Genomic DNA, 13,030 nt, shown 5'->3' with positions numbered 1-13,030 from the left:
TATTGACCAAGGGGGTAAGTTATTCCTCCGTCCCACAATATTAACCATATTTTAATCATTTTTAAACATTAAAAAGATATGATAAATGAATAAAAATGAATAATGATTTCCTTCAATTATTCATATAAACTACTATTCTACTAATATATTTTCATTATCATGCAAATGATGAGCTTAGCTCAGTTGGTAGGGATATTGCATATTATATGCAGGAGCTGGGGTTCGAACCCCGGATACTCCACTTCTCCACAATTAAATTGTGTGAGCTCTAGCCACTAGACTACTTGACAAAAAAAAAATTAAAGAATTATAATAATTTAAAAATGATGCACAATAATATTAATGTGTAAAATTAAAAATGAACATTTAAATTTACGTTAAAATTTTAAAAACGACAATATTTTTTAGACAAGTTTTCCTACAAATTGTACAATCATTATATTACGAAATAAAGCAAAATGAATAGAAAGAAGAAGTTACTACTCCTAGTAATTTTGGCTTTTCACTGTTGTAATAAATTTGCATTTGGCAAACTTCTGCACAATTTTGAGTTGAGTGTTTGTCTTTTGTGTGTCCCCTTGCACGTGACCCTCTTTTTTCTCCCATTTCACTTTTTACTCTTTCTTTCTCCAAATCCAAGAACCTCCCTACTCACTAGTCTCTACTCTCTACCATCCCACTCACCTTCCTTGAGATCCCATCTTAACCAATCACCCATTAATGACTTCATCACATACCACACTTTCACTCTTCACCCATCAACCATGTCCTTAACCACTCTTCTCCCCTTCCTCGTCCTTCTACTCTTCCCCACATCAACACACACATGTCCTACTAATAACACAACAAAAACACACCCTTCTCCATGCCCTCCATTTCAATCCACCCCACCTTTTCCTTTCTCCACCACCCCAGGTTGTGGCCACCCTTCTTTTCAACTAACATGCTCAACCCCTCACTCTTTCATAACCATCAACAACCTCACTTTCTCAATCCTCTCTTACAAACCTAACTCCACTTCAATCATCCTCTCACCTCACAACCCCATTTCACAACAAAACAACAATACCAAATGCCCAACAACATCCTCAATCCCAAACAAACCCATAAACCTTTCTAACACACCTTTTACTCTCTCAGATGAAACATGCTCACGTCTCTCTTTTCTTCAACCATGTTCCCCACCAAACCTCCCTAACTGCAGCCACTGTCCTTGGCAATGCAAACTCATCAAAAACCCATCAGAAATCTTCAAAAGCTGTAGATCCATGCATCATTCTGTTTCAGACAATGAACCTAGCTGCCAAAGTGATGTTCTTGTTTACCTCAATGAAATACTAATCCAAGGTATTGAACTTGAGTGGGATGAAGCTTTAACACAAGACACTTACTTCACAAACTGTAAAGAATGCATCAACAACAACAATGGTTTCTGTGGTTTCAATTCATCAGACACGAAAAAACAGTTTGTATGTTATCATTTCCATTCCAAATCAACTCTTTCACCACCGTGGATCCACAAAATGAAGCCTAGCAAAATCGCTGTTTTTGCTATTGTTATCGCTTTTACTTCATTGATTCTTTTCCTCTCCGTTGTTATCTCAATTCTTCGATCGAGAAAGGTGAACACAACGGTGGAAGAAGATCCGACTGCAGTGTTTCTTCACAACCACCGCAACGCGAATCTTCTTCCACCAGTTTTCACCTACGATGAACTGAATATATCTACAAACAACTTCGATCCGAAGAGGAAAATCGGTGATGGTGGATTCGGTTCGGTTTATTTAGGCAACCTCCGTGACGGAAAACTTGCTGCTGTTAAACATCTTCACCGGCATAATCACACGGCGGCGTTTTCATCAAAATCATTCTGCAACGAGATTCTCATTCTCTCTTCTATTGATCATCCAAACCTCGTTAAACTTCACGGTTACTGTAGCGATCCACGTGGTTTGATTCTTGTTTACGATTACGTTCCTAACGGAACCCTAGCGGAGCATCTTCACGGTTCGAAGAGTAAACGGAAGGGATACATGATGACGTGGCAAACGAGGCTTGAAATTGCGATACAAACGGCGTTAGCGATGGAGTATCTTCATTTTTCAGTTAAGCCACCGATAGTTCATAGAGATATAACTTCGTCAAATATTTTTATTGAGAAAGATATGAGAATTAAAGTTGGTGATTTTGGGTTGTCTAGGTTGTTAGTTTTGCAAGAATCAAATCAAACAACGTCGTCGGGTGGTTTTGTATGGACTGGCCCACAAGGTACTCCGGGTTATTTAGACCCGGATTATCATCGGTCTTTTCGGTTGACTGAAAAGAGTGACGTGTATAGTTTTGGTGTGGTTTTGCTTGAATTGATTTCCGGTCTTAAGGCGGTGGATTATTGTAGGGATAAGCGTGAGATGGCATTGGCTGATATGGTTGTTTCGAGGATTCATACGGGTCAGTTGAAAGAGGTACTTGACCCAGTTCTTGACTTGGGTAACGACAATGATGCGCTTGATGCGGTGGGTGCTGTGGCGGAATTGGCTTTTCGATGTGTTGCATCGGATAAAGACGATCGACCTGATTCAAAGGAAGTTGTCGGGGAATTGAAGCGTGTTCGATCACGGATAAGTGGTGGCATTACTCGGTCCATGTCTACGACTTAACTTGAATGAACGAATAACTTATTCAGTTTGATACCACAGTGCGTCATTGTGATTTTGACATATCCAACGTGATACCGAATATACAATGTGGCAAAGAAGTGATGAGTTGTGAACATGTGGAGTATGAGTTTGACTCCGTGAGTTTAAAGTTTTCTCTAAGGGTAAAGTGGACCCCACGATGGAACCAAAACTAAAGTGTACTATGATTTTTGTGTAATTTTATTGATGATGTGTTAAGACTTTGCAACTTTGGAGTTGTGTGCACGTGGGTATCAAATTCAATGTTATTTGTTACGTAACGTCAAGGGTAAAAGATGTCAGTGACACCGTACCGGTATTTAAATTAAGTATAGAAGCCTACCCAAATTGACTCGGCTGAGAATATATGTGGACCAGAGGGAAGGGACCATTCTAGTTCTTACTTTGCTACTCCAATTCCAAATATCTAGATTCCTATTGGGTAAATGTACAGTACTATTATTATTGAAATACATTTCCATTTTGAATTTGAATTATCCTTCCTTTCTCTGTATATAGTACATTATATTTTGAATTATTGAATATAGTTTAACTTATAATTACTTTTTAACTAAATTATTAAAATTTTATTCACCAAAAAAGATTTACGACTAGATGCAACTATGCTTAACTGATAGTAATGTTTTACTATTTATATACAAAATGTATTCATCAATTATGTTAGAATTGGTTAACTAACTTGCAATAATTTAGTTAGTTAATTTGCAACTTATCTAAATAACTCTTAACATTTTTTTTAAGGGCTAAATTTAAATAGTTCAATAATATAGTATGAAAACATGATAAGGGATGGTGGGTCCATAATATTTCACATTTGGAAATTTATGATTTCACATTTGGAAATTTATGATCCTAGTTGAAGGGCCAGCAAAGGTAAAGATGACTGGTAGAATAATGTCAATGTTGTTTGGCCAAGTTGGCTGGTAGGTCTTTCATGTTCATTTTTTGGGTTCTAAGGCTGGTAAGTAAGTCTTCTAATAACGACATCAACCAACAAAAACAAATAACGAAGACTTCTCCACCCACATATTTTCCGTGATTTGTGTTTTGAAATTGGATAGTTCACACCCCATTGATGACCCACTTTTGTTTTAAGATGTGAAGTTTGTTTCTTCCATAATATTTTAACATTAATGATGAATAAAATAAGTCAATTCGAAATTGCACAAAGCTACAAAAGAAGCTTCACATGGAGAGTGGCAAGGATTTTTTTTAATATATAATCGTCAAAGTGGTCCTTCATCAAACTATTGTTGTACGAAATTTAGAAGACAATAGATGTAGTATTCTTAAACTAAAAGCTTATTGTTTTATCTTGTTTTCCAATAACAATAGGAAATTATAGTTTCCTTGTTTCATCTCGAACTCATGCCAACATCTCGTCACTAAACTTCCTTGCTTCATCCGACGATGGGACAACATGCTTCGAATTATACAATCTAAATTGGTATTTTTTTTTTTTTATAAAGGTCATTTGTTAGATGAGGAGATGGAAAGGGGGAATTATACATTTTGGATTTTGTAAGTTGAAAAAGAAGAAAAAAATTTCTCCAATTATAATAAAATAAGTCAGTTCAAAATTGCATAAGGTTACAAAACAAGCCCACATGGGGAGTAACAAGGATTTTGTAACTTCTTAAAATTGCGGTGAATCTACATTGAAATGCGTCATTGAGCAATTGGACGCAGAACCAAACAACCTATTAATAAGGGTTTATAAACTTTGACTGCCGTATACAGCGCACGAGCTTGGGTATTTAAAGTCTAAGTTGAATGAGTAACTTATTTTAAGCTTTGGACTTGCTTCTAGTCCGATAGGATTCTTGCTCACTAGACTAAGGCTATTCAATTAGGGTTTTTTTAATTGAATTCATAGATCTAAATAGTGTGCTCGAATCCTATTCAGACTAGGTGGTTTTGGGCCTAGTCGAGCACAAGGAAGTACCATCCGAGTATAAGGAATTAAGGCGTGCACAACAAAGGAGGTTAAAAAACTCCTACTTCAATTTGGGCTAAGCCGAAATCTTATGATTGTCGGATGCTTATTCCCGATTAGACAAAGAAAAATAAATATGCCTGATTCAAAACTCAACTCATTCATTTTTCTATTTTTCTCAACGTGATCTCAATCAAGTCACCATCTTAGCAGTATTGACAAAAAGATAGTTCTTACTTTCGAAGGACATCATTATTCAACAAACTTTAGTGTGATTTTTTCAATACTTGTCTAACGTCCACAGTAGAATCTGCTACAGTATCAGTATGTAAACACAAACAAATTCTAAAAGTGTTCAACTGTATGAAAGCATAATTTTTATTCATGAAAAAGGGAGGGGTGGTAGGCGCCTCCTAACCAACCACTACTCAACAAGCATGGCCTCATTGTCATTGTCATGACTTTGAGTTGCATTTATTTTTCATACTATGAGTTACATTCATTACATAATAATATATTGCAACATGCTGAGTACTCCCTTTGGTATTGATAGCTTATGCATTCACATTTCGCATTGAACCAGTTATGATTTGATTTTGTGATTATTCTCTTAATTAAAATAAGCACTCTCGAAAACCTTAGCTTTTTCATTTGCAATTGCAGCTTCTGGTCTATTTGCTAGTTTGTATCCTCTCTCCTGAAAGTAAAAAATAATGAAGCGATTAATAATCAAAGAAAATATACCATATCTTACAACACAATTCTCTAAAAACAAAATCTAAGGAGATATATCATATTATAATCATACAGCAAAATACAAGTTTTTAAAGCCATAATGAAATGATTCAATAATAATGCAAGACTTACCAGCAAACGCCATAAGAAAGCAGTGCCGTCTCTCTTCTTGATTTGCTTCTCAATTACTTCAATTGCTGGGATAGAATACAACATAATTGAATATGACTAATGATGGGTTTGAAAAATTAGATAAAAAGTTTGAGATTTTACCCTTTATTGCGTCGCCATTGTTCAACAACATGATGTACCAAACTTCATTGAATACATCAACTTGTTCATCAGATGCTCCAATTATCTTCACAGAAGCATGATTGACATTATTAATTCCAAAAAAGAAACAAGTGAAGATAAAATACTGGACTTGGATTGCCTGCGGCCACCAATCTCACGCATTCATGCAGTCAATACATCGGAATTTATTGAATCAAGATTGGACGGTTCAAATTTCAAACTCAGTGTTTGGAGTTAAAAAAAATAAAAAATCAAAATCTACTAGCTTTCTGCACCGTACAATCTTGACGTGCTGACTGCATTAATGCGTGAATTTGGGGCTGCAGAAAATACAAAAGAAGTATAATTAATATAACCTTGTAATCATTGGCATCAAAATCTGGACCAAGTAATTCCACTCCATGTTTGTTGTTACCTCTTCCATATGCATAAAGTGCTTCTGCAAGCTAGGCTCAAATGAAGAAATGGAGACAAGATTTTTAACCAAGATTATTTTTTAGTCTACTTGAATGAGCATTGCTGATTTGTAAAATTCTGTAACATTATTAGTTAAGGTATGTGCTAATTGATTCTCACATCTAGGTCCTGTTTCATAACTTCACAGAACTTATTTCTATAACAAAAATAAAATTTCTATAACAAAGATAAAATAGTCAAATTGGTTTGATATAAGCTATAAAATGTTTTCATAACTATTCCAGAGAACTTATGGAAATAAGCTGCAAAACAGCTTATGGACATGTCGTAAGCTGTTTCCATAAACTCTTGCAAATAGTTTCACAAGTACTTATGGCAGTAAATGAGCTCAAACAAATCAATTCAAACAAGCCCCGAATCTAAGACTTTTAGAATAATATTTTTAGTAACATCACTAGTTTTTTTCTTAAAAAAAATAACAGCAACATTACAAGTTAAGGTTGTATCTAATAAAGATATATAACTGCTAACTAATCGATTAGGCATACTACAGTAATCAATTTTCATATAATCACAGAAGTAGCAACTGAATCATACCACCATTCCTTTCTGCATTATTTGTTGTTTCTTTTTAGTCATCCTCGAAATCCTACAGTAAGATAACATTTTATAACAAATCATATACCGAACTGTTTCTAAAACACTATCTGTAAATAACAGGTTCACCTTTCTTTTAAGCCTTTAAGAAGTTCTTCTGCTTTAGAAATTTGTCCAGTCTTTGCCAAAGCCCACACTGTCAATATATCAAGGTGCCACTCTAAATACCAGTTTGCCTAAAGATAGGATACATCCAAGATATGTAAAAGAAACATTTAGCATGAATATCCTAAAACTGCGAAAAGAGTTCAAGTTTTTGCCACATAATACTTGAAGTATAAGATACATCAAACATATAGAAACATGAAAAGTGTGCACATAGAAATGGTCTCAAAATGTGTTTAAAAGTAATGCACGTAGAAATATTTCATGTGCATTTCCTCTTGAAAGTTATAAATTTATCAACTCAAATAATTTGATAACTTCTCTTCTTTGTACTTTGTGTCCCAAATTTGTATTATTCATTGTTTTTCTGTCTAAATTGTGTACTGGAAGTATCGCAAGTTTAATGTTCAGTCTGATTTTCAACTCATGGGAACAGAACACATTTAAGTACTGACTATAACCAAAATGCAAGGGGGTTGAGAATTTAAATTAACAATTCAAGATGCACAATAAAGCATTCTTCCATTTAACATTTCATTTGTTTATATTATATTATTTACTGTGAATCATAACTTACTTGATCAGCAAGGCGATCTGCTAGCATCTTGAGCCGATCACCAAAAAACTCCAATTCATCACGCACGCACAACCGCAGAAGCAGAGCCACAGCATTTAAGTATACCTAAGTTCAAATGAGGTAAGAATTCATGAGAAAGGGAAGAAAATGAAAAATCATTAGTACTAACAATGTTCATAAAATCGCGTACCTCAGCAACCGTAGCATCGGTTTTGTCTAGCTCCTTCCATATATAATTGTCATATACCTCGAGCACACGTTGCATTGGAGCATTCCCTTCTAAGTAACAAAGTGCTACATGCCACCAATTATGAGTCAACCTGAAAAAATTGGGAACTCTTTAGCTGATTAATACAAAATGAGTCAAATGAATAAAAAAGGCTTACATAAACGATAAAAAAGAGTTCCATGACGGCGAACATTCTTCCATGAACTCAACGGCTTCTCTAAAACGGCACTCATACTGAAGAACATGACATGTCTGCAGAACAACATTTAATTTATTACATTACTTACTGAAGTGCTAATTTATTACATTTCAGAACAGTGTCATAAAGTTAGAGTGAACATTCCCAAATTTTGACGAATAGATTGACCTACAGCATGCTGTGACCAGCCATCTTGGTTGTTGATTTCAAATCCTCTTTTGGCAGCTTCCTCGGCTTCTTTCATTTGTCCAAGCTCCAACAAAGGAAAAGCAAGCATGCCATATATGAAATTTTCTCCTTCATTTTGAGGTAGAACCTGTGAAACTCGGAAGCATAAGGTACTCAGACATTTATCAATAATTATAGTTATGATTCATATGAACCACAATGAAAAAATAAGTCAATCCACAAACTATATGAAGTTATATTTTGTTTTGATGACAAGAACGAGAAATTAGGATATGTTAAGAACAATTGTGATTAAGCATAATACAATGTTCCCGATTTTGGTGTTGGCACAACTTTGAAGTTTGAATGATGTCAAAACATGTTCAATAAAAATAAACACCAACATTATATATTAAATGTTGAATCATTAGAGAATTTTAGGTTAAGAAATTAGGTTCATTACATATGCCCATTGCTGAGGTGAAAACAACTTTAGGCAGCAAAAGACTCCCAAATTTCCAATCTCAGCTCAACCTCTCGAGGCAACATTCTGACTAATACACAACTCTCAAACTTTTTAGTCATGCAATCTATAAGTAATTTTCTTTTATTCTATCATAACATTTTGGCAACTTTAAACCATCCACAAGATACAGAGAATTTTTACTGATAAAACTGTACCATTAAATAGGAAAAATTTATTTGCACAAACAATAGAAGAAATGAAACATTCTGTAATTGAAAAGGAACCTGATTAACAAGGGATAAAGAAAGATCGGGCCGTCCCATGTTGAAACACAAGATTTGTGCTCTCTTTAGAGAAACCAAATCTCTTGGGAACTCCTTTAGAAGCTTCAAACAAAAACAAGTCTGGTTAGTCAAGATAATTTGAGTAGAAACACAGATGAATCTCAAAGCATAGAGCAGACGATAAAGTTAGAAATAAAAAAAGCTCGGTAGCAATCTGCAGTAATCTCACCACTTTAGATAAAACTTTCTGAATAATAAAGTATAAAAGATTATATAAACTTGATCAAAATATCTTGTCAAATGCAGTTTCTACACAAATGAAAGATGAAAGAAAATTTGCAAATCATGGGAACCTTTTTGTTCATAGATTTCTCTCTAACATGCATAAAAAAGTTTAGAAGAGTTTCATCAGATTTTTTTATGCCTAAGCCAAACATATTGTGTATATACTCATTTTGATCCTAAAACATTCAAGTGTCCTAAAACGGTAGTAAGTAGTAAACATATTGAGGATTAAAATGAGCATATTTACTTGCTGTTTATTATTTTTTAGCACAGCTCAGTCACTACTAACCTTAGAATGCAACTCGACAGCTACATCGTCATCTCTATCTTCGGACATCAAATAACTGATGACATCAAAAACTAGTTTCTCGTACAAGGTTGCATGTTCCTGTAACATCATAATCCTAATCATGTATGAATTTTCATTATTTGTTCTTTTTGTTCTGTATTTTCTCAAATTCACTATTTTGGTCCCTCGAATTTGGTCCCTACAATTTTGTTTTTGCTGTTTTAATCTCCAGAAATAGTTGATTTTGGTAAAGTCAGGACCAAAAGTACAAAAATCCTCAATTTTGAAGACCAACTGAAATTATCAATCCCCATGGTCCAATCTAAATCAACAACATATATTGTTTAAAATTAATGTTGCTAATGTGAAATTTGAGCCGTTTGATTTTAAATCAATGACCGAGGTTGTTTACTGTGTATAAGTGAGTGTCAGCTAAACTTTGAAAAATGACTAAATTTGTGGAAACTAAAAAGGGTTAAAATCTCAAATAAAAAAAGAGAGATAAAAATACAATTAACAGTTTCTTTAGCAAGTACTAATCACAATCTTACATCAAATAACTTATAACGTATAAACTCATATCATAAAAATAATGTTGTTTGGTAAACTACTTCAAGTAGCTTTTGAGTTTATACCGGTGTAACATTTTTTTTTTTTCACTTTTTTTTTTAACGGAAAAATTTATCAAAAATCAAATCCCTGTTCAAGACAAGCAGAGACGGACAAGACAAAAACAACATAGCAAATAGCGCCGTATATAATTTGAACACCTAAAAAACACCCATACACCCCCTACATCAAATACAAACTCTGACAAAACAACCAAAGACACTCCCCAATGAGAGATACCACCGAAACCAATAAAAACTAAACACCAAAACCAAAGGCAACTCCAAAAGCCAAACCCCAGCACAACAGCAGAAACAAATTTTGCGCCAAATCGTCAAAACTCCATCACAAGTTTAACAAACATTGCAAATATAATACGCTAGCTTATCAACAATTTGTACTGAGAGCCTAAACATTTCTTAGCTTTATTTAATTGTGAGGTACCTTGAGGTTTCGTTGAGTATATATCCATTATCCAATTATTTAGTGTCATTTTATATTTATTTAATAATTGAATTAAATTTTGAGCAATTTGTAGAAAGTAAATGAAAGGTTAAACTTACAAGGTGAGACTTAGCAGTATGAAGTAAAGAGGCAGCTCTTGAAGAATCAGAAGAGTTAATAAAATGAGCTGCTAAAGTGTTAGCTAACACACAGTAATTATCATGAACCACTGCTTCCATAATCACACTTCTCTCTCTACCATAACTAAGAACCTTCATTGAAAACATCAAAAAGTAATTATTATATGAACAAAACAAACACAACAACATAAGAAGAAGAAAAAAAAACATTGATATGATAAGTGATCATATGTTGTGAAACCTGTTGGTAATAGGAGTTGATGATTGAAATGCAGAGTTGAGATGAAGTTGTAACATCGTACCCACAACCGTTTAATTTGATCCTTCCTTCCATTGTTCTTCACTATCTCTTGATAGACAGTCTTCAGGCTTCAAAGTTAATTACCGTAAGTGACTAGATCGTGTTTTTTTGTTCTACTTCACAATCAATCCTCGTCACTACATCTCTTTCTCTTTCTACGTGTCAATGTTACAATGTTTTTTGTTTATATATCAATATCAGTATATAATAATAATAATAATAATAATAATAATCTTATTTTGAAGGGGTTTGGTTGATGAGAGAAATCCCCAAAAGAGAAATAGATTAGAAAGAATGCAATTGCTTCAGATCTTATGTGCTTTATTAAGGTTTTAAGTTATTTTTGATAGGTTAGTCTATACATAGTTTTATCTGATTTTAAATGGAGTATTTGTAAGTGAGCAATCAAATATATTTAATGTATTGTTTGGAATGGTAAAATGATGAAGTTGTGGTACGAGTTGTGGCGACTGAGCAGCCACCTGAACAACAAGTTTCCCATATGGTTAGTGCTCTTGTTGACACGCATATTGTACATTTCGAAGCTTGTCCAGCAGCGGCCACCCTTGAGGCAAGTAGGAATGAACATGTGTTAGCCTGCAATTTCGACAAGCTCAATTAATGCGGTCAACATTTATTGATTTTTATCTTTGCAGGAATCAAAAGTCTTTTCTCTTCAACATGAGGATTTCAACGGAATCTGGACATAGCGTGTAAAAGAATCTAAAAGCTTCATAGTTCAACAAGACGTGAGCCACGATTAAAGTCGTCGAAGTCAAACTGTTATTGTCAAGGCGGGAAGAATTTGAATCCAGACAGCAACAATTTTCTAGGTGGAAACGTGGGAGACAAGCGGTTGCTTGATTGAGGAAATGCTAATCGTGGCAGTTGGCCTTTTTCAGTTATTTTGCTATGTATAAATAGTAGTTTTCCAAATGAAAAATGGGTCGCAAATCACCTATAAAAAAATCACCATTGTTTGGTAGTTTATCTATTTTTCTTTGCTTTTTTGCTTTGAATGCTGATGTTAGACGGTGGTTTATGACTTAGAGTCTACAGTAAAAGGTGGTCGCCATTGTGGCCTTAGAATTTTTAGGTATTTGGGTGTCTTTATTTTTCCATAGGGGTCTCGTCGTTAGCGAGAAACATTTATACTTCTCCTCATCAAATCGACTCGATCAGTGAAGGAAAGGGTGATTTGAATTTTAATTTATTTTTCCATCTTTCCCTTTTAGGTTTGATATGGCAAGAAAATCATAATCATATCCCAGTTGAGGAGCCCATCGACCGATGGATATGGGACGGGGCCTTGACGACTCCCACTACTATATACACTCTTCTTGAGACGGACGAACACCCATTTATACTAGAATATGCTAGACAGACATGTCTTAATTTATTGATACCTAGATTAGATACTGCATTTTATTCCATTCGCGAAGAATTATACCACTGCTCTCCCAGTTGAAACCAAAAACAATGACAAATAATATGATTCAGTAGGAAGTATATATGAATATCTCATGTTAAAATTTCAGCATATACTTTTACTTATTGAGAAATGATTTTCTCACACAAATATGTGCACAAACACTGTATATTTATACGGATTCTAAGTTTTAAAAACTCTCTCTCATACACGCACACACATTGTTTAGGTCATTTGGACTCGCTATAAGACTAATTATTGTTTTACTAGAGTCGGACTACTCCTATGAAGCATGGATACAGACACTAACACGTCGACATCGTTAATAATTGAAAAAAATAACATAAATCAGTGTAATTACATGTGTCGGTGTCGTGTCACGTGCTTCAAGGACTACTCTTAAATGGACGACTCCATAAATATATTATGAGATATTTTTTTAGAAAAGAGGCATCTTGTCAAATCTTTCGGCACCATGTTAGCAGGTTTACAAAAAAGAAGTTATTTGGACTATGAGAACATTGTAGAAACCATGAATTCCAAAAGTGATTTGTTTCTTCAGTCCAATCCTGTATTAAAAAAATCCCAGTTCTCATTCATGGAGATAAAGCCATTTGTGAATCAGCAAATAATAGTTGAATATATTGATGAAGTTTGGAAAAATAATGGTACTCCCTCAATTCTTCCTTCAAATGCTTATGACCGAGCCATTGCGAAATTTTGGGTTTGCCTACATCGATGACAAGGTATTAATTTATATTCCTTTTTTT

General features: G+C 34.3%; 2 protein-coding genes across 5 annotated transcripts; one reads left to right on the top strand and one right to left on the bottom strand.

Annotated features, from left to right (window-relative positions):
• The first annotated feature begins 537 nt into the window (after positions 1-537).
• Positions 538-3,172, top strand: LOC11414718 (LEAF RUST 10 DISEASE-RESISTANCE LOCUS RECEPTOR-LIKE PROTEIN KINASE-like 1.5). The gene has a single exon (XM_003613456.4). It carries the CDS (start codon positions 765-767, stop codon positions 2,655-2,657), a length of 1,893 nt encoding a protein of 630 aa, XP_003613504.3. The 5' UTR covers positions 538-764; the 3' UTR covers positions 2,658-3,172.
• Positions 3,173-4,887: 1,715 nt separating this feature from the next.
• LOC11411408 (tetratricopeptide repeat protein 38) lies at positions 4,888-11,015 on the bottom strand. 4 transcript variants are annotated; one of them, XM_003613454.4, is made up of 14 exons: positions 10,772-11,008; positions 10,510-10,662; positions 9,338-9,436; positions 8,764-8,865; positions 8,018-8,161; positions 7,804-7,898; positions 7,608-7,737; positions 7,418-7,522; positions 6,805-6,911; positions 6,676-6,727; positions 6,018-6,107; positions 5,641-5,725; positions 5,500-5,564; positions 4,888-5,329 (listed from the first exon to the last, which is right to left on the bottom strand). In XM_003613454.4, the coding sequence occupies exons 1-14, from the start codon at positions 10,862-10,864 to the stop codon at positions 5,243-5,245; spliced, it is 1,407 nt and encodes a 468-aa protein (XP_003613502.1). In that variant the 5' UTR covers positions 10,865-11,008; the 3' UTR covers positions 4,888-5,242. The 4 variants fall into 4 exon arrangements, 3 of the variants coding, with proteins under 3 accessions (XP_003613502.1, XP_013453753.1, XP_039690417.1); XM_013598299.3 differs by lacking the exon at positions 9,338-9,436 and having other exon boundaries at positions 10,772-11,009; XM_039834483.1 differs by lacking the exon at positions 10,772-11,008 and having other exon boundaries at positions 9,338-9,452; positions 10,510-10,648.
• Positions 11,016-13,030: the final 2,015 nt, after the last annotated feature.

The sequence above is a fragment of the Medicago truncatula genome, chromosome 5 (assembly GCF_003473485.1).
Source record: "Medicago truncatula cultivar Jemalong A17 chromosome 5, MtrunA17r5.0-ANR, whole genome shotgun sequence".
NCBI classification, from domain to species: domain Eukaryota; kingdom Viridiplantae; phylum Streptophyta; class Magnoliopsida; order Fabales; family Fabaceae; genus Medicago; species Medicago truncatula.
This window is presented reverse-complemented; position numbering and strand designations above follow the sequence as displayed.

Bases quoted from the DNA above. Each gene is read 5' to 3' on its own strand.
- LOC11414718 (XM_003613456.4), top strand. From the start codon at position 765: ATGTCCTTAACCACTCTTCTCCCCTTCCTCGTCCTTCTACTCTTCCCC.
- LOC11411408 (XM_003613454.4), bottom strand. From the start codon at position 10,864: ATGGAAGGAAGGATCAAATTAAACGGTTGTGGGTACGATGTTACAACT. The intron at 6,728-6,804 runs GTGAACCTGTTA...ATCTTACTGTAG, and splicing joins CTTAAAGGCTTAAAAGAAAG to GATTTCGAGGATGACTAAAA. The intron at 5,330-5,499 runs GTAAGTCTTGCA...TTTTACTTTCAG, and splicing joins CTTTCTTATGGCGTTTGCTG to GAGAGAGGATACAAACTAGC.